This window comes from Pituophis catenifer, unplaced genomic scaffold, assembly GCF_029215685.1.
Source record: "Pituophis catenifer annectens isolate HBS135680 unplaced genomic scaffold, rPitCat1.0.hap2 SCAF_1, whole genome shotgun sequence".
Lineage (NCBI taxonomy): Eukaryota > Metazoa > Chordata > Lepidosauria > Squamata > Colubridae > Pituophis > Pituophis catenifer.
The window spans coordinates 246830304-246855563 of NW_027256881.1; the positions used below are offsets into that span (position 1 = coordinate 246830304).

General features: G+C 39.4%; 1 protein-coding gene across 1 annotated transcript; it reads left to right on the top strand.

The window, feature by feature from the left end:
* Window positions 1–238: 238 nt before the first annotated feature.
* On the top strand, window positions 239–25245 carry SYT8 (synaptotagmin 8). The gene is made up of 8 exons (XM_070957408.1): window positions 239–374; window positions 4451–4611; window positions 5807–5902; window positions 6747–6914; window positions 7376–7543; window positions 21018–21135; window positions 22410–22543; window positions 25012–25245. The coding sequence occupies exons 1-8, from the start codon at window positions 248–250 to the stop codon at window positions 25243–25245; spliced, it is 1206 nt and encodes a 401-aa protein (XP_070813509.1). The 5' UTR covers window positions 239–247.
* The last annotated feature ends 15 nt before the right edge of the window (window positions 25246–25260 follow it).

Below are 25260 nucleotides of genomic sequence, written 5' to 3' on the forward strand. Positions count from 1 at the left end.
GGTGACCCTATAAGTTCAATGGCCCTATGTTGGCACAATGGTTTTATGTATCACTGCAAATACTTTAAACCACGGATGTCAAATTTACCATGTCACGTTGCCAATCTGACTGGCTAGTGCTAGTGCAGATACTGAGGTATAATTAAAATTCAGGTTATATGAACATCTATATGGTGATGTTGGAACATAATCAGCCTCTTGTAAATAATTATATTGTTCCTTTTTTCCAGCTCACCTTTCCTGGGCCATGGCTTCTAGAGCATCATCTGGCATCACTGTTGTTGCTCCCAGAGGCTCCAGTAACCTCACCACAAGTGCTGTGCTAACCACTGCCCAACCCAGCTTCATCGAAGGCCTTATCAACAAAATTCCATGTGAGTCAATTATTATTATTATTATTATTATTATTATTATTATTTATTAAATTTCTATACCGCCCTTCTCCAAATAGGACTCAGGGCGGTGCACAGCCAAGATAAAAACAAAGCATACAAAATTTAAGAACAATATTAAAATAATTAAATGTTTTGGCCGAAATTAAGATAACCCAATTTAAAATCAATTTAAAATTTAACTCAGGCCAGCCCAGCTTGTTGAAATAAATAGGTTTTCAGGGCCCGACGAAAAATCCGGAGGTCTGTTATTATACGTAACTCTGGGGGAAGGTTGTTCCAGAGGGTGGGCGCCGCCACAGAGAAGGCTCTCCCCCTGGGGGTCGCCAGCCGACATTGTCTGGCGGACGGCACCCTGAGGAGGCCCACTCTGTGCGAGCGTACTGGCCGGTGGGAGGCTATTGGTGGCAGAAGGCGGTCTCGTAAGTTCAAGGCATGATGGAATGAACAGTTCATTCAAGGATCTTATTATGTATAGCTCAGCTGAGAAGTTCCAGAAGGTCCAATTCATACTTAAATTGGATTTCTTTTTAACAAGTGATTGGAGGCTTATTATTTTTTCTTTCTTTCTTTCATCCATTCAGTCAATCATGTCTGGTTCTTGGAGACTGCTTGGACATGTCCCTACAGTTTTCTTGACAAAGTTTTTCAGAAGTGGTTTACCATTATGTCCTTCCTAGGTGTGAGAGAGAGAGTCTGGTCCAAAGTCGCTCAGCTGGCTTCATGCCCAAGGCAGGATGAGAATTCAGTCTCCCAGTTTCTAGTCTGATGCCTTAACCTCTATACCAAAAACATTTACTAAAAACATTTACTAAAAATACATTACTAAAAATACATTTACTAAAAAAAAAGATGACCATGAATGTAAGACTTCCAAGGAACAGTGTGTATGTGTGTAGAATTTGCCTAGCTTCTTTACCTTGTTGATTTAACAGCGATCACCAACACTTGAAATTACTCCTATAAATTTCCCTACCACAAGAACCCTGGCCAATAAGTGGTTGCAGAATGTGTGTGTGTCCTCATTAAAAACCACCTTCCAGAAAAATAAGGCCCCATTGTCAAATTGATAAAAATTACCTAAAATACACATACTCCATTTCTAAATTTAATCCATCCTCCCAAATCTGGACATACCAATTTTTCTCATGTATACAAACTGCTCAAACATGCAAGTACATGCCTGTATTCCTCCCCCCCTTTTTTTTTACCCAGCAGAAGCAGCCACAAACAGAGGGGATACATGGGGAAGGATAGTTTATAGGGAAAATGTAGCTGTAGTGAGATGTGAAAGAAGGGATGGAAAAATGGATGAAAATGAGACAAGAACTGAATAGGAAAAAAAAGGAGGTGAGAACTTTGTTTAGGTATTACAAACAATGGTAAAAAATAACCAATATTCCCCTCTAAAACAGCAATTAATTTATGCTTTGCAACTGAGATGTCTGCAGCCACTTGTACCTGTTGATCTTTCTAGCTTCTTTTAGATTAGAGAAAACACCCTCAATTTTGAATTTTAAGATGATTTTACAAATATAAAAGTAGAGCATAATTGGTGATGTAGACACTGCTAAACAACTCCAATAACCCCTGAAAGCTTTTATTTAAAGTCCACTGCTCCTACATCAGCTCTATATTTGATAATAAGTCCTGGAGATTAGTATAGAGAAGAAAAAGAGGAGATAAATTGGCCCATTCTGATACTCTTTTACATGGCCCTGAAGATCTGGTTTTGCCAATGGGACTGGGGAACCCAGTGTGAGATGGAGGCCATCAAGTGATTTATTGGATTGACTGATGGCTGTGGCCAGGGGCATGGGAGGTTATTGTTTTTTAATTGTTTTTTTTTTAATATTGGTTTTTTGTCTTTGTAAGCTGCCTGGAGTCACTAAGAGTGAGTTGGGCAACCATATAAATGTTCATAAATGAATGTATGAATGAATTAATGAATGGTTGTCTATGGCTTTACATTACATTAAGCCATTATAGAATGAGACGTAAAGTGTCAGATGTGGTTCATCAATGTAACACAACCCATGGTTAATGAAACTACAGCCTGATTTGATGTATGAAAGTAGGCAGACTCATTAATGACATTAAAAAAAACCCCATTATTTGTAAACCCACTTTCATCAGATCATTTTAGCAACAGAAGAGGAGTCTTCCTTGTATGTTCCTAACATTCTACATAGCTGTTTATTCTAGAACATTATTCTGTTCTTTTATTCAAGAGAAATTAGTTGTCCGTTTAATTCTCATGGCAATACATACATAATGCCTGGGAACCTTGCTGAGATTATAAAACGAGTCTTTAAAAATACTCCTGGACTGAACTCAAACTCTCCATTCTAAAACAATAGGATTGCTGGGAGAGCTTGCCAAACTCTCTCTCTCTCTCTCTCTCTCTCTCTAACACAATGAGTGAGAGTAAACATTTATCTCCTCCTTTTTTTGGTTCTAAAGGACAAAAATGTTTTATTAATGTGTATGAAAAGAAGAGCATTTAGTGTAGTCCCTGTCGTATGTGTTCATCATGACTCAAGGTGTCCAAGCCTAACTTCAGTATGTTCTTTGCTTCTGCAATCTTCCTCATTTATTCTTTTCTGTCCCATTTTTGCTTTCATGCCTCAGAGGTATTAAAATGCAGGCATTCATTGAGGATGACAATAAGATCTGCCATCTTACAGAGAAATTGGAAAACTATGGGAAAGAAAAAAAGTCACTCCTATCAAATAGATGTCATGCATCAATAAGCTATTATCACAAATGTGTTTGTGCATGTCCTTTTTAATCTTTTGCTAATTGACTTTGGCATGATAAGATGAAGGAACAAATTATATAACTTTTGGGAAGGTGGCATTAGATGAATAAACAAAAGTCTTCTTTAAAAAACAAACAAAGGAACTGACTCAATAATTTACTATACCCTTTTGGCATAGTGATTATAAAAATTAAAATATAATTTATGGTAATTCCTACTATTGATGTCCTTCCAGATGTGCTAGATTCTAATTCTGACATGGTGAACGATGTCAGTCAATAGGCATCTTAGCTGAGGGTAATGGAAATGGTAGTCTAATGTGGTCGGCTTCTGAATGCAGTTCTAGGTATTAGTTATGACCTTTAAAGTTCTTAATGTCATAGGTCCAGGCTATCTGATGAACCACCTCATCTCGCTAGGACAAGCCTGTCCTTCTTGTGCCAGCAGAGAGTGCCTACTTTAGATCCTATCAGTCAAAGAACTCTGGTTACTGAGATTCAGAAGAAGATCCGTCTCTGCTTCAGTGTCTGACCTTTGCAACATCTTACCCTCTAAACTAACATCTGCCCCCACCCTCCTATCCTTCCACAAAAGACCAGAGACCTGGCTCTGCAGGTTGGCCTGGGTACCAAATGGGGGAGTTCCACACTGGAGGTGGCTGCTAGATTGATGGCAGACTGTACGCCCCCCCCCCCTTTGCTCTCTGTTCTCCACCCATCCATCTTTTTGGTTATCATATTGATGTATTCTCGTGTTCCTTTTTCGTTGTTTCTTTTATTGTTCTATTATCTTACTTCTGTTTACACTCCTTTCATTTTCTTTTTTTTTAATTATTGTAAGCTGCCTTACATGGCAAGATAGGCACCAAATAAATTTAACAAATCAATAAATCTTTGGTGGATACTAGGATAGGCATTAATTGTTGTAAATGCTTAATTCTTTGACATAGCAGCCCCATCTATTTTGCAGATAATTATTATGATTTGCCTACATTTGGAAGTGATACTAGACCAGCGTCCCCCAACCTTTTGGACACCAGGGACCAACTCCATGGAGAAAGGGTTTTCTGCGGACCAGAGGAGGTGTGGCTTCGCATGCTGCCTTCATCCCACGGATGGGGCTTTGCTTGTTTGCACAGATTGGTTGCTGGCATGCTGTGGACCAGTACCGGTCCATGGACTAGGGGTTGGGGATGGCTGTACTAGAGCCTCCAAATCTTTGTAACTTTCCAGAAAGAGTTCCCTGATTTACATTACATGATTTCTTTCCTCTTTTTTGTCTCCTGCTGCGGAAACAGTACCCAGATGGGCTCTCATAGCAATTGCTGTAGCAGCAGGCTTAGTCCTGCTACTTTTCCTTATCTGTATCATCAAGTGCTGCTGCTGCAAGAAGAAGCGCAAGAAGAAGGAGAAACTCAACTTAACAAACATTAATGGTGCCTCCACAACAGCCAGCTTGGTAGGTAACCTTGACTTTTAGGATGGAATAGCATTTTGATTTTTAAGTTCAAATTTCAAGAGGACTATAACCCCTGGAGAACTTTCAATGAGTTCTCAGTTACAAAACTCCTTCTAGTCTTGAAGTACAAATGGTTTCTAGGCTTGAAATATAAATACACAGCAAAGTGGATAGGAAAACAAGATGGATACTATTCAACTGATCTCAGTAGGGGTTAAGCAAGAACTGGTAACCAGGCAGTGAAAAAAATCAAATTGGTGGCCATGAATGCATAATCAAGCTTATGGTACTTGTTAAGAAAGGGGCAGAGCTTCAATTGTGCACTTGTATGCCATCTTGACTTTTTGATAATCTGTGTAGCTGTCCCTGGTAGCTAAGTGATTGGGAACAGTTGATATGACACAGAAGCTCAGTTTTGGAGTATATTAATATCTTTGATAGATCACTTGTGAAATCATACACAGCTCTGATTTTTACTCCTTGGCTCCAAATACTTATTTCTTAGTACAGGTGATCCACAGTTAATGACCACTTGTTCAGTGACCATTCAAACTTGTGATGGCACTGAATGAGGGTACTTATGACTGGTCCTCAGGGTCTGGCTGACACAGAGGGCAAACTGGGTACTCAGCAACCAGCCCAGATTTCTGGCCAACACAGTGTCCCACAGTCATGTGATTACAATTTGCAATCTCTTCTTCTGCCTTCCCACAAGCAAAATCAATGGGGAACTGGCCGAAAATCAGAAGTTGTGGACACATGAGGTCCTCACAATCCATGAGGATTCACTTAACAATAATAACCAGGAATTGCCAGAACTGCTGTCCCTAAGTGGTATCACCAAACACACTTTACAATTGCATCACTTAGAGATGGAAATTTCAGTCCCAATTACTGTTGTTAAACAAAGACCACCTGTATTCAAAGTACAATTTTTTCATTGCTGTTGATAAGATTTGATAGATTTTGAGTTGGTTTTGTGTCTCCAAGAACTGAATATACTGTAATACAATAAACACCAGAGGATTGTTGTTATAGGGAAAAATAGAAGTGGGAGCGGGGGATCACTGACTTCCTGAATGTAAGATGGCATACAGTATATACGGTCAACCCAAAGTAAGTCATACTTCATAGACCATTTATTATATGAATTCCATTGAATGTTTGAATGAAAGGTGTTAATATTTTGATGTAGGTCCAACCTGATTTGGAAGACATTGAATGTGGACTGGAAGATGAGAAACGAGGACGGCTGCAATATTCCCTAGAATATGACTTCCGTGGCCAGGAGGTATATTTCACAAATCCCAGGGTGACAAATTTGCACTCCTTTTTTATTATTATAAAACAATATTAAATAGCAATACTTTTTCTTTCTGCATTTCACGTATTTGTTTTCATCTGTGTCACCCTTGTATGTTTTCCTTTACTCTACATTGATTCTTTCATCCAATGATGACCAATTTTAGAAAAGCTACCATCCTATTGGCAAATGCTGATAACCTGCATAGCTTCTGGGTTCTTCCTATTCATTACTACTCCAACAAATTTGAGGCAGTGACTAAGGCCTCAGTTGAACTATCCACCAGAACTTAAGGGAAAGTTGAAACATTCACTGAAACCAATATGGGTCCAGTATTTTGATTGGTTGTGATTGCTCAATAGGACTTTGTTCCCTATGACGTTTGGGCAACACTAGCAAACAATCAGAGAATGATCAGATCATGGCAAAGGACTGATGGTGAAGTCTTGTACTAAGATCCTGTCACAACTGTCTGGGACAAAACAATAGATCTAACATGTAGCCAAGTGTGTTTTGGACCTTCAGTGACTAAAGTCAATTCCATGACTTAAAGCCATCTAGGCAAATTAAAGTTTCTCAAACCCAGTGACAGAATCTAGAAGTTTATTAAAGGATGTTGTTGTGCAGTAGGGAGACCAATACAGCAGAACAATCCAACTGTTTCCTAGAATCAGATTTCATCCAGAGAGTCTAATGTCACAACTTTTAAGAACATTACTTTTCTATTCTGGTTTGCTTGCCTACTCCATTTCTAGCCCAGGTCTACAGATTTGCAAACTTAATACACATTGTCCATTTCAAGACTTTCATATTTTTGAATTGATTCTCTAAGTTGAAGGTTAGAGTGAAGCAAGCAGCAGATCTAAAGGCCATGGACAGTGGGGGTACCTCTGATCCCTATGTGATTGCTTTCCTGACATCTGACATAAGGAAGAAGTACGAAACAAAGGTTCATCGTAAGACACTCAATCCTGTTTTCAACGAGAGCTTCATTTTTCAGGTAGGATGCAAGGCCCTCTGTAAGTTCATTGACCTGTTTCAATTCAGTTTGGTATTGTTAAAATTTAGTTTATAAGTTTGCAAAGATATTCATTAACAAATTTTTCATTGTTATTTCATATTCTTGGTTAGCTTAATTGACTTTAGTATGATTTGTGATGTTGACTTTACAAACCCTGTCTTCCATTGAAATCACACCTTCTTTATTGTGGCACCTGATTTTGATAACCCCATTTCCTCTCCCCCCTGCACCTGAGATCCATACAGGTCCCAACCTGTTGGAGAACCAATGTTGGAGAATCAATCTTGAGCAAAATGGATACAATTTTTTGACTCCATTCTTACTTTACAGGATGATTGTCCCGTATCGCTCAGATTCACTGCTTCATCATTTGAGAAGGACATGAGATTTCATCCATTGGTAGAAGTGAAATTGCCATTCCCTTTTTTCCTCTTCTCTAGGTCTCCCAAGCAGAGCTGACTGAAGCTATACTGGTCATGCAAGTGTATGATTTCAACCGCTTTTCCAAGCATGACATAATTGGTGAGGTGAGCCTGCCTCTTGTGGATGTGGACTTACAGCATGTAATGGAACAATGGCTTGATCTCTCTCCAGCTGGCAAGATAGAGGTACGTATCTCAGATGTGAGGGTGACAATTTTGTCTAAATTAGGTGATCTGGCATCTTATTCATTCAGGACAAGGGAAGCAACTCCCAGCCCCATTTTTATGCAGTGGTGGGCTGCTGCCAGTTCAGACCAGTAGTTCTGACAATCAGCTGGCCCTGTCCATCCACACCCTATCCTGTCATATATTTCCTTCTTTCTGGCTCAGCTGATTCGCACAGCACAGCTGATTTCCACACCTCTGCTGTTCTACTTACCGGGGCTGCCTTAGAAGGTAATCAGCTGAGCTTCAAATTGCTGTATTTTGAACCCTGGATTAGGTGTGTGCTCACAGAACCAGACGTTAAAACGGTTGCAGCCCACCACTGTTTTTATGGGTCTAAAGCAGTGGTGGGTTTCTACTGGTTCACCCTTGTTTGGGCGAGCTGATAGTGACGGCAGTGGAAGGCTCACCCACCCGGACGTCACTACGGACGCTCTGTGCATGCACAGAAGGTTCTGTGCATGTGCAGAAGCACTGCACACGAGCAAAGCAAGTGCGCACACACGCACGCACCCAATTCCGAACCGGTAGCGAAGGTTAGTGGAACCCACTACTGGTCTAAAGCTTTCCAAGGTTGTATCATATGAACATGGAAACAAATGGTTTGCCTTCAGCAGTATTGGTTGTCACTTTAGATACAACAGCAGTAAACTGAGAGTGATAAGCTGAATAATTATTTCATTTCAAATATTCAAAGGAAAAATAAGAAGCAAATAATTTAGATGCTTTCCTTATTAATCATCTCAACCTCTCAGTGCCAGACCTCTTGTGGACCCCCAGGCTGAAACAAAAATCCCCAAATAACTCTGACCCCAATCACAAAATACCTGCTCAGCTTTGATGCAAATAATTTAGATGCTTTCCTTATTAGTCATCTCAACCTCTCAGTGCCAGACCTCTTGTGGACCCCCAGGCTGGAAAATAAAAATCCCCAAATAACTCTGATCCCAATCACAAAATACCTGCTCAGCTTTGATGCAGAGACTGGAATAAATCTCACAAAAGTTCACGTGACATCATTATGAAACTCTGGAGCTAAAGAAGGAAAACGCTGACTGGTTCTATTTAACTGAAGAGTTAGATCTTGGTGCTGATTCTCTTGACCAGTCAAAAGTGTTCTTTCAAGCTTAATTATGCAGATTGTATCACTTAATTGTATTATATTAATTATATAGGAGTTGTTTCCCAAGCTGAAGGTTTTGTAAATTCTTCTGCATGTGGGGCATATGTTGCCAAAGGAAGGAAGGAAAGATCTTTTTTGAGGCACTATAATAGGATGTGTGGAAATTGAGGGGATTGTGGCCCCCCCAGATGTTGCTGAACTGCAATGCTCCATTGTTGGGCAACCTGGCTGAGATTGCTGAAACTATAGAGTACACAACGTTTAGCTGTCTCCCCTCCTTACCTGTAAGGTAAAGTTAGCAGCGGGATCATTTACTCAGTGTTTGTTTTCAGATTTGGCAATCCCTGTGAAAAGAGATTAGACTAAATTACTTTGTTATTCTGCTGGTAAAAGACAACAATAAAAAGGGTTTTTTTTCCCAGGCAGGGAAAAATGGCTTTGTTGTTTGTTTTGTCCCTAATTTGTGAGCGTGTGAACCATTTTATTCTGTGTACTATTAGCTGCCTTGAGCACCATTGTTTGATAGAGAGGCAGGGAATCATTACAATAATAGATCTGTTTAGTTCCTGTGGTGTGCAAAATATTGTAACACCCTGTTCAGATTGTAAACTTTGATAAATCCCCAAAAGAGCAGATGCTATCACAACCCTTGCATAGTATAATGTTAAATGCACCATCTTTCTACAAATTTAAATGCATTCTTAACACTTTATGCACAGTTGATTATAGATTCACAATAAGAACATTGTGACTATTGGCAGGTGCAGAAATTAATTTGATTTGATGCTATAGTTTTTACAGTACAGTGGTTAATAAGGCCCCTGAAGGTGATTGAGTCATTAAGTCTACAATTACAGAGGTGAAGAAAATTCCATTGGATATATAAACATTCTGAACCTTCAAATCTCTCAGGCTGTGATATTTGTTTATTTTAATGGTCCTTGACTCTTCTAAAAGAGTTATCTGAGTATTCAAAAATGGAGATAATTGTGTCTTACAAAGTAGGGGAATGCTAGCAATTTTAGCTGTGAGAAACATTGTGAGAGGAAAGCTACATGGAACTGTGGAAGTCCAGACTAGATCTGAAAAACCAAGAAAAATATCTGCTGGTACTACTTGAAAAGTTCTCAGATTTGCAAAAGAATACCCTCTGTGAATCACCTACTGAAAAGTTTAGCAACAGATAATATAGCACCATTAATGCAACAAGACCAAGACTCCTACAAGGAAAAACAGAAAACATTTCCAAAAATCACAAATAGAAACACTTGTACTTTGCTATACAAAACATTTAGAAACTCTTATTTCTGTCAAAGAAGATATTACAAAGTGTTCAAACTTTGCACCTACTATATTCATTGTTTTCATATTTTGAAGCTCTAGAGAACTGCACAATAGATACCTTGTGTTGAAATTGATAAAAAGATGCTGTGTTTAATTTTGCACAGTTTTGAGGTCGTGTCACCTTCTGTTCACTTAGGAAGTTATCAGTGTGTACAACTCGACCAGGATGCTGAAATTTTTATATGAAACTGCATAGCCTAGGTCCACATTTCAGCTCATCATAGTTTATTAAACTACTTATGACTTTCTAGATTGAGACATGGCTCACAAACTGCACATTATGGTTTGGAGCCATGGTGGCGCTGTGGTTAGAATGCAGTATTGCAGGCTAACTCTGAATTTTATTGCCAGGAGTTCGATCCTGACTGGCTCAAGGTTGACTCAGCCTTCTATCCTTCTGAGGTTGATAAAATGAGGAAACCAGATTATTGGGGGCAATATGCTGACTTTGTAAACCACTTAGAGATGGCTGTAAAGCACTATGAAGTGATATATAAATCTAAGTGCTATTGCTATTGCTATGCTCTATGAGCTAAGCCAGAAAGAGTTGCTATTCTTATTATTATATTAAGCTAATGGGAATTGCATTCCAACTTCTGGAGGACATCATATTAGGAAGATACTGTAGATTTAATACTATTAAAATTCCTAAAAATAATTTGGAATATTCTGATAAAATTAGTTCTTAGTAGTAAGACATTCCATGCATGTTCAAACAACCACTTTTCTTTGCAAAAGACTCTTACTCAAAATCTGCTTTTTGAAGTAATCAAATTCTTCAAAGAGAGAAGAGGTTAGAGTAAGTTGATGTCATTAGGATGGTCAGTAATTATTATTTAATTATGTTAACTATATCTAATATTAATTTATTCATCGATGTTAGATTTTATTTTTATTATTTGCCAAATGTTCATCTTTGGTAATAAAGTAGGCTATAATTCCAATAACTAAATAAATAACAGGGCTACATAAACAATGTAATGGCAAGAAATTTACCCATTTTGTACCATTGGAGCAAAGCCAACTCATCACTTAATATCAGTCCACTTACGCAGTAAAGACTAAGAGGAGAGACATAAGCCATTTTTTTCAAAGTAAAGTTCTGCTTGCAATATGTACTTCTTGTTTTTGATCAATTATAAAACCAATTACAAAATTGCTGTGACTGGCAAGTGTACCGTACAGGTATCTAACTTACTGACTGCCTTGATCATCAACCATTTGAAATTGCGATAGCGTTGAAATAGCATTGAGGACCTGTCATAGACTACTGACTGGTCTTCAAACTTGCTGCTGTTGCAATGTCCCTGTGTTTGCACAGTTGTAATCTGGGCACTTTGCAACTGGGACATATTTATGACAGTTACGGTGCTCCAGGGCAGGGGTGAAATGTAATTTTGTTACTACCGTATCTGTGGGCGTGGCTTGGTGGTGGTGGTGTGATGTGACTGGGTGGGTATGGCCAACTTAAAAAAAAAAAAAAAACTTTTCAAAGCATTTTTTCTAATGCTTTGAAAAGCCTCTCTGCCAATCAGGGAAATCAGCTGGGATCGTCAGAGACTTTTCAAAGCATTTTTTTTACCACCTCTTCGGCCAAGAGGTTGCAGAAAAAAATGCTTTGAAAAGCCTCTGATGATCCCAGCTGAGCTGCACGATCATCAGAGGCTTTTTTTTTTAAAAAAAAAACTTTTAAAAGCATTTTTTCATCGGAAGAGGTTGTAGAAAAAATGATTTTAAAAGTAAAAAAAAAAAGCCTCTGATGATCTTGCGGCTCAGCTGGGCATAATGGTGGTGGTGGGGCCACAAGGATTTTTGCTACCGGTTCTCCAAACCACCTGCCACCATTGCTACCGGATTGGGCGATCCGGTCTGAGCCAGGAGCATTTCACCCCTGCTCCAGGGGTGGTATTCACTTACCTTCACTAACGGCTCGCAAATGTGAGTGCTTGTGTGCTTGGTTCGCTTGCACGTGCTGCCTACACGCATGCACAGGACCTTCTGTGCATGCACAGAGCATCAAAAGCAGGACGTGAATGTTATCTGGGCGGGTGGGTGGGGCCTCCTGCAGCCGCCGCTACTGGTTCTCCCGAATCAGATAGAACCGGATGAATACCATCACTTCGGTGCTTCACAGTCACATGAATGCCACTTGCAAGCTTAACAGCTGGGAAGCAAAATTTATGGGGAAGCCAGCAGGAAGTCACAAGTCTCAGTCACATGATATCATGCATTGCTTAGCGACAGAATTGCTAGTCCCAATTCAAGGTCAGTAAGTGAGAACTATGTGTATTTTTTGTGTCTCAGGAATGAAGCTGAGGAATCAGTTCTAATAGTATAGCTTGGACTAATATCTTTTGATTAGACAGATAGGGATACAATAGATCTGGGTGATGGAGCTGCATGTATAACAGAATAACATTCCGGTAGTTGGAAGGGGCCTTGGAGGTCTTCTAATCCAACCCCTGCCCAGGCAGGAAACCCTACACCACTTCAGACAAATGGTTATCCTATATCTTCTTAAAAACTTCCAGTGTTGGAGCATTCAGAACTTCTGGAGGCAAGTTGTTCCACTGATTAATTGTTCTAACTGTCAGGAAATTTCTCCTTAGTTCTAGGTTGCTTCTCTCCTTGATTAGTTTCCACCCATTGCTTCGTGTCTTACTCTCAGGTGCTTTGGAGAATTTGTTCAGAAGCTGAGCTGATTTCTTCCAAATCAGCTACAGGGTAACTGAAACCATAAGGCCAGGTTCTAATATATGAGAAATGTTGTGGATTAGTAAACAGTCTCTTTTCCCGTTTGCAAAAACTTCTGCCTTATTCTGTTTCCTATCTCCTAGGCCAGTCATGGCGAACCTTTTTGGCACCGAGTGCCAAAAAGGGAGCGCACATGTGCATGCACATGCGCACGGCACCAAGTGCCGATAAGGGAGCATTTCACACACATCCCTGTAAAGTCCCCCTCCCATATGTCTAACTGACATACCGTATGCAACTTCAAGTAAGACACAGAGGAGGGTGTACAAGCAATTCATTTTATTTCTATTTTGTTTGGAATGAGGGTGAAGACAAGTTTGTTTCTCCAGGATATAGTAAGACGTGATTTTTTACTCCTTGTTCTGAAAGGTCAGAGAAGAAAATATTGCTTCTTGGCTTGTGGGCTGATCAAGTGCAATCCCTGTTCTTATTCTGTACCACCTTCAGACTGAGAAATTGGCATGTGTACGCAGTGGCAAGGCGGGAGTGCCTTGAATCAAAGAAAGTCCATTTCCTCTATTAAAATCCATATCAATAAGCCATCCCGTGCAGCATTTTCAGTGAAGCAGTCAATGAAAGTTTTTTTCAATCTCCCAGCCTGACTCTCAAGTTTCTTTTAGCAGTTGAAACACTCTGCAGGAAAGTGTAAGAGAATGAAATAAGGATGAGGGATTTGAATGCAATGAAGAGCCTTGGTGGTGCAGCAGACTAAAGTACTGTTAAGTAATACCAGCTGCCTGCAATTACTGCAAGTTCAAATCTCACCATGCTCAAGGTTGACTCAGCCTTCCATCCTTTCGAGGTAGGTAAAATGAGGACCCGGATTGTGGGGGCAATAAGCTGACTTTGTATAAAAAAGAATACCGCTTGGGGTGGGGCCAAAAAGCCCTACTAAGCAGGTATGCACAAAAGTATGAAGGCTATTGCTTAAAAGCATTGTAAGCCGCCCTGAGTCTCCGGAGAAGGGCGGCATATAAATTGAACCAATAAATAAATAAATAAAGAGTAGGATGGAGCATCAAGAAAACCCATCAGTCAATGGATCCAGAATATCTGCAAGCACACAATTCAATTCAATTTAAACCAAACGTTTAATGTCAGAGTACAACATGTGTACAATGAGATTGGCTGAGCCTCCCTTCGTGCACCCCCCTAACCCAATACAACTTACAGTGAAAGACAGTTAAAGAAAAGAAAAATCCCTAACTCAGTGAATCCTACTAACAAACATACATTCCTACTGCACCATGTGAATTTATTGCACATCGCACCAGCCCCACAAGTCAATCATACTATGTTGTTGTAAAGTTATTTTCCATTCAGAAGCCTGGCAGCCGACAGATAAAAACTGTTCTTCAGCCTATTTGTGCTGCCGCCTTTACTTCTATATCTCCTTCCCAACGGTAGGAGAATAAAGAAGTGCTGACCAGGGTGTGAGTCGTCCCTGAGGATTTTCCTCACTCTCCTAAGGCAGCGAGCCCTAGTGATGTTGCCTAGTGATATCAGGGGACAGCCCATGATGTTTTGTGCTGTGCTCACCACCCTCTATAATGTCTTTCTATCCGCGGCTGTCTAGCTGGCATACCACACCGCAATGCAATGAGTGGACACCTTGGACACCACACATTGATGTCTTGAGCAGCTGCTGCTCCCTTTCATACTTCAACCATCTTGATTAGGCATAGAAATGTAGTTAAATTTTAACCTGTGATGAAAGAGCATTCTTACTGCTGGATAAAAGGATTATCCCACCCATCTATGAGTCAGCTCAGAACAATGCTGGCGTAAAATTGGCTGCCCCTGTGGCCGGACCTAAGTGTTCTGTTCTGAGTCATTGACAAAAGGTGGTGCTTTGATTTCTGAACATGCCCTTTGATATAGACATGAATAATTGTCTGCTCCTACTTTGCTGCTATTCATTTTCAGTATGTCACCAGCTACAGGGAAAAATACATGATTCAGGAGTCTTCAGGGTGGATTTAGGGGGACTCTAGAATAGAAAGTTTGTCTGCTTTTTGGGGTCCCGTCTTGGTATTTCTTATTCATGTTTATCTTCTTTGCAATAAAAACACATTAAGAAGGAATAAAACAAATGTTAAAAACTAAAGTACACGCAACCAAGAAATAATCTAATTAATTGATAAATTATAATAGTGCAGCAGACCAAAGACATGTTCTAATATCATTCAACAAAGGAACAAAAAGAGATACAACCAAATCATATAATGATTGTACCTTTACATCATTAACACACTAAGTCTATACTTTCTGATACATTCTTTAAGGGTCCAAAGAATTCAGAATTATCTCAGGACCAAAGCAACATTTTAAACATTTTTTAAAAAAGATTTGCATCTACTGATGTTCCATTATTGGTTATGCCAATTGTTCATTCCGTAAATCATAAGGTCAGTTAATTTCAACTTCAAAAATATTTTTAAATTTCTGCTTTAGGTGCAAAATTGATTTGATTTCAGAATGGGCTCCATCAAATAATGATAGCATCTTGGCGCTTATTGGGGTAGCTTAGATATTTGTTTCATGTTGAGCAATCAAAACATTTAAATTGGTTTATATTGCCAGAGTCATGTATTAGGGAAAGAAAATTCTATCTGAAGTTGTTGACATTCCTTTAAATAATCATTACAGAAATTAATTCAAAGTAATTATTCCAGAGCCTTATTATACTTTCCAATAGAAAGTCTTACCTCTTATGTTTACAGTAGACTTCTTCCATAAAATAAATATTCATGAGATTAGTGGATGGCCCCAAATATAGCTACTTGCTTGTAAACCAGGAAATGAAAGACTGTTTTTGCTATATGTTGCTGATTCAGATCATTGCTAAGATCTTAACAGAAATACATAACAACTTTCCAATAAAACTTATAAAAGTTGATATTCAAATATAAATCATAACATAAATGTCTAGAGATATTTTTGAGACTCTGGTAAATTAAAACTCCTTTATCAAACATAATTTCAGTTTAGCCAGTAAAATTCCTGGTAGTTTATTTTCCCATATAAATTTCCTCAATAGTCTTTTGATCTGAATAAAATAACTTTTTGGAATTAACAACAGTACATATCTTAAAATATGCATCAATTAGGTAGTAATTCATTTTACTAACATTAAATTTAATGGATTTTAAATGCATCCAGTGGCCACCGGAAGCTTACTTTTAATATTCAATATACTAATTTCCACATATTGTGAGATTTTTAAAATTATAGAAACCAAAATATTTAATACATTCTGTATAAATTATAAAGCCCAACAACTTACCTGTTTATAAATCAGATTCCAAAGAAAGTAAATTAGATTGTCCCAATTAATCTTATAACTTGAATATTTAGCATTAATCAAGTGAGGCAATAAGTTAGAATATTTATACAATATTGTCCAAATATCAGCAATATGTAAAATAATTAAATTCTGAATCTAAATAGCATGGCATATGCCAGTGTAATACCAGTAATATTATAAGATTGCCTGAGAATAATTGTTAATGGCTCAAGAATTAGGTCATAAACCAATAGAGCAATTGGGCATCATGACAGCTGCCATATTATAACTCATCTGATAACTCAACTAGTCTAAAAATTAAAAATGTTACTTCACTTGCTATGAGTTTGAATAATAAATTTCAATCTATTTAGTAAAAGAAGTTGGGAATCCATACCTACACACACAAGTACCTCTCACTTAAAAAAAATTACATTTTTTTTAAAAAAATTGATTTATATGCCGCCCTTCTCCGGAGACTCAGGGCGGCTTACAATGCGTTAAGCAATAGCCTTCATACTTTTGTATATTTATACAAAGTCAGCTTATTGCCCCCACAAACTGGGTCCTCATTTAACCTACCTTAGAAAGGATGGAAGGCTGAGTCAACCTTGAGCCTGGTAAGATTCGAACCTGCAGTAATTGCAGGCAGCTGTGTTAATAACAGGGTGCTTTAAACCACTGTACTACCAAGATATGAGTAAACTACCAAGTTTACTCATATCTAAAGCTTTTTCAACATCCAAAAACATTAATACATCAGAATCCAATTTATCTTGAGCTATATCATGAGTGTAAATTATCTGATACTGTCTGGTTTTTGAAAAATCCAGACCAAGTTGGATGAATTATTCATGGTGAGATTCTCTGAAATCATCTAGACAAAAAGCAATAAATATTCTTGCATCTACCGTATCAATTTATAAATTGTACAAAATTCAAAATCTTTACCTGCTTTTAAAATTAGTGGTGTAGAAGACATAAAAAGACAAAGACAATTTACTGGATTTAAGTAATTCATTATAGACCTCTGACAATAATGGCTCAACAAATCTACAAAACATTTATAGTTATACCATTGGACAGAAAAGCTGTCCACTGCAACTTTCACATTTTATCTCCAATATGTCTTGCAGTTTCAAAGATACCTTCCAAGATATCCATAGACTCCTGTGATAATGGTTGGATAGCAATCTCATTTTGTTGTTAGTTGTGAAGTCATGTCCGACCCATCGTGACCCCATGGACAATGTTCCTCCAGGCCTTCCTCACCTCTACCATCCTCTGGAGTCCATTTAAGCTCACGCCTACTGCTTCAGTGACTCCATCCAGCCACCTCATTCTCTGTCATCCCGTTCTTCTTTTGCCCTCAGTCTTTCCCAGCATTAGGCTCTTCTCTAGTGAGTCCTTCCTTCTCATTAGGTGGCCAAAGTATTTGAGTTTCATCTTCAGGATCTGGCCTTCTCAAGAGCAGTCAGGGTTGATCTCCTCTAGGACTGACCAATTTGATTGCCTTGCAGTCCAAGGGACTCGCAGGAGTCTTAAGCAATCTCTTAAAGTTACCCTATTATTATATTTAAATAATGTAATATAGAGACTCAGGATTTGAGAGATTTGAAAGTTTAGATTCTGTAAGGTGGGAGAACTGAAACTGTCTACTTGATTTTGGAAGGAAGAAGGCCTGAGACCAACCAATACAGGAAAGATAGCAAATGAGCATAAACTCACACCTCCACTCTTTTCTCAGTGAAATAGCGTTCTCTTTTTCCTCTACATTGTTCAAAGCCTGAATTGATATAAAAGGAAGTCAGGAAATAAAGAAGGCATTTACAAAAGCTGAGGGAGAAATGACTGAGGTGGAGGTCATTCATAAGCATAGAGATGATTATGAGATGTTGAGGCTTCCAACACTCCCAAAGCGCACCATTTCTAGGTACCTCTAGCTTCCTGATTTATCTTTCAAGATGAAACATTTTACATGTATCAAAGCTGTTCTTGAATGCTATTGGATTAAAGGGAAAATTTTTACTATTATACCAATGTAATTAATGATAGCTGATGCCTATCTCCACCATTAGTGAGGGAGAAGATAAGGGCAACACCATGGAGACGAGGCCCAAACTACATTAATGTCCACTCCCTTTATAATAAGGGATTATAAACAGTCACATCCAAATTAGTGGAAAACAAAACATTTAGAAAGGGTTCAATAAATAATGGATTCTTTGTCTATTGTAGTATATATCAAATCAAGTTTGGTCTCTCTTGATCATCAACATAGGCTGTTTGAAGACATCTCATTTGAATTCAGGATATGTTGATAGCAGATGTTATTATATCTTTGGAGACAGATTGTTTTTCTTCCTCTTGAAATCCATTTTAATCAAAAGATGGTGAACATCAATTTTCCAAGATAGAAAGAAGCACATTTCATTCCCTCAGCTCATTAAAAGAATTGGGTTGCTATTGTTGATCATCAGTGGGATTATGGAAGGATACAAATCTCAGAAATAAATAAATAAAAATAAGTATGCTTGGTTATGAGCATGCTAACTTGATAGCACCTTGACATCTGTGAGACAATTCTAATAGTTTTATTACTGATGTAGAGATGGAATATCCCCTAGAGGGCACTATTAGCAATTATATTACCAGGGAACTGATAATATCTCAGGCTGAATATGAATGGTTAATGAAGTTTGTGTGTTGAGGCCATTGAGTAGTAATGTTACGTTTTGTTTAAGAAAACCATATTCACTTTGGGATCAATTGCCCAGAGCATGGATTTTATTATCCATGCTCTGGGCAATTTATTGATGTGCAACACAGGCAGTTGCTCATGGTGATGAATGGTTGAAGCTTGTGATATTACAAATTGAGAACTTTGTATGGGGTATGTTTATGTGTGTGTCTACACACACACACACACACACACACACACACACACACACATTCCTATTCAATGAATTGACATGCAATTGATTGGATTCATAACAGTGGTGGGTTGCTACTGATTCACACCGGATTGGGCGAACCAGTAGCGGCAGTGGCAGGAGGCTCCGCCCACCCGCCTGGACACTTCTGTGCATGCGCAGAAGTGCCACGTGTGCAAGCACCAGTGCGCACATGAGAAAACTGGTAGCAATAGGATTTGGAACGTGCCCCTGATTCATAATAATGGTTTTATATATCAAGCTATATGATGTAATTTCATTGATTATTTCTCATGCAGTGTAAAAATAGCCATTGTACTTGGTCAATATGGTTTATGCTTTAATAGCATATAAGAAAGCAGCCCTTTATGTCTTATTCAACAATTAATGATTAAAACAAACTCCTAGATCAGTGCAGTATGTGAACCTAACACGTTCACTTTGAAGGATAAAAAAAATGGGAAATCCTTTTTTTAAACAGATATTTGGACAGACCATTGGAATAGAAACAATATTTTTCAAATTATATCTAGGTTCCCCTCCAAGGAGCAATGTTTTCAATTAATACAGTGTAATGTTGGAGGTTTTTGATCAGATCACTCTTTTCCCGTGTGTATGGTGTTCCAGGGAAATAAAACTACTTTCCCATCTCATTTTATAAAGTTGCCAGTTTGGAAAATGCCAGTTGCCAGTGATGCTAATAACATCCATACAAGGATGGGACCGAGGGATGTGAATGGGAGAAATGGTTCAAGGATAGGCTTAAACCTCCTCTTCCCTGCTACTATTGCTCCACTTTAAGGTGGAACCCTGTGCCGACATTTGAAATCAGGAGAAGGCTGCTTGAAAGGATTTGCCTATGAACTTAAGCAGAGCACTGAAACAATATAAGTGATTTAAGCAGAAGGACATCCCATTTAAAACACTGCTCCTAGCCAAAACAAAATAATAATAATATCATTGTTGTGGATGCAGAGGATGAATGCAAGCAGACGTTCACTACATTTGATTTAAAACCTAGATTTGAGGGGTCCTTGGTGCTCTTTGAACTGATGATGTTACCTAATTAGGGTAATGAAACATTTGCAAGAAAATAAGCAAGCTCAGAGAGCACCAAGGACCCCTCTTTTCAACCCTGAGCTACAAATATTCTCCTTTACTGAAACCTAGATTTGTTAAGAACTACAGAAAAGCCTCACCTTTTCTACCTATAGAGCAGGGGTGGGTTCTACTTACCTTTACTACCGGTTTGCATCGTGGCCACACGCATGCTCTTCTGCGCATGCACAGATCACTTATGATGACATCTGGGTCAGTGGGAGGAGCCTTGCGCCAGTTTACTCTCGGTTCTTGCGAACCGGTCCGAACCGTGGGCAACCCCACCACTGCTGCACGAGTGAACTGGTAGCAAACTAAATTGAAACCCACTACTGCTACAGAGAGGGAAACCCAAGAGGAGGAGGAGGAGGAGAACATTCCTTTTGTCTCTTAAGCACAGAGACTTGTTTCAGTATCAACAAGATACGTGAGCGAGACACACGGGGCAGCATGTTGAAGACACTCCACTTCCTATTTCTGGCCATTGGTTCTAGGTGTCCAATGGCTCATGGATGCAAATAAACAATGTCAACATATTTATTAAAGACTGGATCATAGGCATCATCCATCATACATCGCTTGGCTTAAGTTGAATTTGCCTAGGTTTAAAAAAAAAAGAATTAGGGTTGTTATAGCAGAAAATAGTTTGGTGCATATTAAGTTGATGCATATTAAGAATACTTTCACCTCTGTGGTGTCAATGGCATAGTTCTCCTATTTTCTGGGCTTAGAAAAATGATTTCTGGAGCAACAATAATTGTTTCAAAGTATTCCTCAGAGTGTTCCTATTTTAGCGCTATGTTAGAAGGACTATTGGCTTCATCCCTTTATCTTGTCTCAGTATATCAGTCTGGCTTCTCCTGTGCTTTTTTTTTTTTTTTTTTTTGTTTCTCACAGCAAGAGCACCTTGGAGAAATCTGCTTCTCACTGCGATATGTCCCCAGTACCAGCAAATTAACGGTAGTTATCTTGGAAGCCAAAAAGCTCAAGGTTATGGATGCAGATGGATTATCAGGTATGAAGGACAGATTCCTAAGACTCATTGTGGAGAGCAGAGGAACGTCATGCTGATTTAGAGCCTGTTAATGCATGTTGCTGAAATGGATCCCAGAGTCCTATTATTTTGATCTCTTGTCTAAAGCACGGGTGTGAAACTTGCTGTGTCACATTGCCATCATGTGATGTTTCGTGACATTTTTCCCATTGGTGGAGCTGGGGTGGGCATGGCCTGCGTGTGACGCATCTGGCCAGCGGGCTGCCAATTTGACACATGTGAAGGCCCATATTAGCTCTCTTGATTTGAATTACTGCTGATCTTGGCAGCAGGGAAGATACAACATGGCATGGATCTCTGTTGTAAGAGCTACAATCCTCTCTTGCATCATGAAAGCTGGGTGAGTTTGTCATAGCTGCTGTTGTTGCTATCACAGTGCTTTAGAAGAGAGCTAGGAAAACTGTATTAGTCTAGGGTAACCAAAAATCAGAAGGAATCTGATTTTCTGGCTAACACATTTAATTAAAACATAAGAACTTTTATGAGCTGTAGTTCATTTCATCAGAGGCATAAGTGGATCTACGTACTTGATGAAATGAGCTGCAGGTTAGAAAAGCTGATGCCTTTTCATAAAATTTGTTACGTTAGAAAAGAAGGGCTAACGGATTCCTCCTGAACACCGGAACCAAAGGAGATTACTGTTATTTTTGTAAGAGCCATGGTGATGTAGTGGTTAGAATGCAGTATTGCAGGCTAAATCTGCCAACTGTCAGCAGTTCAATTCAATTCAAGGTTGACTCAGCCTTCCATTCTTCCGAGGTCAGTAAAATGATTGTTGGGGGCAATATACTGACTCTGTAAACTGCCTAGAGAGGGCCACAAAGCACTGTGAAGCAGTATTTGAGTCTAACTGCTATTGCTATTGTTACTTTTGTTTAAGAAAGGGGAACCATATAACATTTGAATAATATGATTTGTTTTGGTTGTGAAAGCTGGTGGGGATGAATTACATTTTTCTCCCAAAAACTCACAACAGCATTACAGTCTCATGGTGACCTTTACAGGAAGATCAGTTGTTTTGTTGTTTTTTCCTCCAAGCCAAATACCTAGTCAACCTACAAGGCTGCTGGCAGAACCACCAAGCTTTATAATAAAGCAGCTAATATTTGAGTTAGGAGTTTTTCATGGAGATCTAAAAGGCTGCAATATGGTGTTGAGGAACACTTTAATGTCTGGGAAAAATTCTTTTCAGATTAAATTGCCTCAACTATTCTTTGCTTTACTTTCCACGCCAGACCCATATGTCAAAGTGCAACTTATTCTGAACAAAAAGAAATGGAAGAAAAAGAAGACAACGGTGAAGAAAAACACATTGAGCCCCTATTTCAATGAAGCTTTTGTTTTTGAAGTGCCTTTCAACTTGATCCAGGTAGGCCCAGTAGAAGCCATTTCATAGCAGAACCAGGTTACTGGAGAACGAAATAATCTCTAGAACAGCGGTCACCAACTGGTGGTCCGTGGACCACAAGTGGTCTGAGAGAGAATTTTGGTGGTCCGCAGAAAAATTATTTGCATTTTTTTATATTGCACTAAAATCAGGGATCCTCAAACTATGGCCCCTGGGCCGATACGGGCAATGAACATTTGTATTGCTGCAGAGAATCTCCCCCTTTGGGGTCTTCTTGTGTGGGTCAGAGGGGGGCAGAAATTCCAACTTGGGGTCAGCTTTAGTCTCCTGGTGCAGGGCTTTGGGCAAAGGCTGGAGGGAAGCGCCGCTGGTGGCGAAGAGCCAAAGGGCCTTCATCATGGCCTGGAAGTGGCTGACCATCTCAGCCCTCTGAGCCTCCAGGCGCCGGTACCTGGCCTTGCACTCCCACAGGTTTCCCTCTGCTTGGAAAGCCTATGCTCATAGTCCTCAGTGAGGTGCTTCTGCTGAGCCTCCTTCTTGGTCAGATCCAATTTGAACTGAGCCAGCTGTTTTGCCAACTCTTTCTCATGATGGCTGCTTAGCTTCAACAACTGCTTCCTGTTGGGGCCCTAAGAAGCCTGGGCGGGGAGGTGAAGAGTGGCTGGCAGGGGAGGGGTGAGTAGAGGCTGGTGAGGTGCCCCTTGATGTGAGTGACAGAAGTTGGCCATCGAGTTGGCCATGCCAACCCAGTCACATAGCCACCTAGCCACGCCCACCCAGCCGGTCATTAGGCAGATCATATTAGTGGTCCATGGTATTTAAAATTATGAATTTAGTGGTCCCTGAGGTCCGAAAGTTTGGGGGCTCCTGCTCTAGAAGCATCATTGCTTTTGCAGATGTTTTGAGCTCATCTTACTAAGGCCTGCTGTAAAAATGTATCTTCTTATACAGATAATCCTTGTTTAATGACTGCCCTGTTTACAATTGTTTAAAGTTACAATGGTACTGGAAAAGTAACTTTATAACTTTATGGTCCTTGCATTTATAACCATTGCAGTTTCCCCACAGTCATGTGATCATCATTTGCCTGATTCACAGCTGGCTTCCATCAATGGAGAGCCAGCAGTAAAATTGCAAGTCATGATCATGTGATGTCTCGCTCATCTATTATGGGTGCTTTGCTTAGCAGCCATGATGGAAGTGAGGTCATATCTCAGTTGCAGTTATATGATATCTTTCTTAATGACCACATGAGTTAGCAATGGAAAGCCTGATCCCAATTATGATTATTAAGTGAGGAATACTTGGACTGAAGTCTGTTTTGCTTCTTATTGTGACTTATTTCCTAGTTATTATTTTTCTGGGCCTAAACTAAATAAGCATAATAACTAAGAATTTTTTTAAAAAAATCAAGGCCATATTTAATGCCTACCATAATGGTGTCAAACAGGGTTAGAGCAGTGGTGAAATGTAAAATTTGTTACTACTGGTTCTGTGGGTGTGGCTTGGGGGAAGTAATGTTCATTGTTATCATAAATTTGCCAAGTGTTACAAATTGATTGTGAGCTGGATGATGTATTCCTTGGTAGTTTTTGTGGTCTGGGCATGTCGATATATTGATTTTATATAAAAATTTAAAGCTTAAATTCAGAAATATTTCAGAATGGATCTATATACTTTAAAAATAGTTACATTAACTAGTTTTGAACAATATGCCTTTGAATTAAAAGGGGAAATGTTCAGTAACATGGGCCAAATTATACGTGTGAACCAGTGGTGAAATGTAAAATTTGTTACTACTGGTTCTGTGGGCATGGCTTGGGGGGAGGGGGTAATGTGACTGAGTGGGCGTGGCCAACTTTTTTTTTTTAACTTTTAAAAGCATTTTTTCTACAACCACTTTGGCCGAAGAGGTTGTAAAAAAATGCTTTTAAAAGGCTCTGACAATCTCAGCTGAGCCGCACAATCATCAGAGGCTTTTTTTTTTTTTTACTGTTAAAAGCATTTTTTCGGTGGAAGAAAAAATGCTTTTAAAAGTAAAAAAACAAAGCCTCTGATGATTGCGCAGCTCAGCTGGGCGTGGGGAGTAGGCAGGGATTTTTGCTACCGGTTCTCCGAACCACCTGCTGTCATTGCTACCGGATCGGGCATTCCGGTCCGAACCGGGAGCATTTCACCCCTGGGTTAGAGGAGTCTGCTCTTTTGCCATCTTGCAGCAACATTGTAAGTGTTTTGCATTCCATTTTGCCATGGAATGTTTAAAGTCCTTACCCATAAATCTTTATTATGCAGCTCTTTTAAGCAGGATTTGGGCTGACATTTGAGAAATAATAATGTATGTGAATACAAAAGAGGGACAGAAAGTGACTAAAGCTGTAATGGTAAAAAGGCATGAACTCTCTCAAATGCTCCCCATGCAAATAGCACCTTGTAAGGAGATCCCTTCCTTTTCCTCCTCTCCTCTTTCTGCTTTGTAATTTTCATTTTAGAATGTAGACCTGGTGATCTCAGTCTGGGATCGTGACAAAGTGACCAAGGATGACCAGATTGGAAAGCTGTTTCTCAGCTGCCGAGCTACAGGGAACCAGTTGCGCCACTGGTCAGATATGCTGGCTAATCCTCGCAGGCCTATGGCACAGTGGCATAGTCTGCAGCCTGTGGAAGTCATTGACAAAACTCTGGGACTGAAGACACGCTTCAAACTGCCACTACCCACCAGCTAACCCACCCACCCCAAA

Excerpts from the sequence above, each read along its gene's own strand:
- SYT8 (XM_070957408.1), top strand. The coding sequence starts at position 248 with ATGGCTTCTAGAGCATCATCTGGCATCACTGTTGTTGCTCCCAGAGGC. Across the intron at positions 4,612-5,806 it reads CCTCCACAACAGCCAGCTTG|GTCCAACCTGATTTGGAAGA; the intron begins GTAGGTAACCTT and ends ATTTTGATGTAG. Across the intron at positions 6,915-7,375 it reads ACGAGAGCTTCATTTTTCAG|GTCTCCCAAGCAGAGCTGAC; the intron begins GTAGGATGCAAG and ends CCTCTTCTCTAG.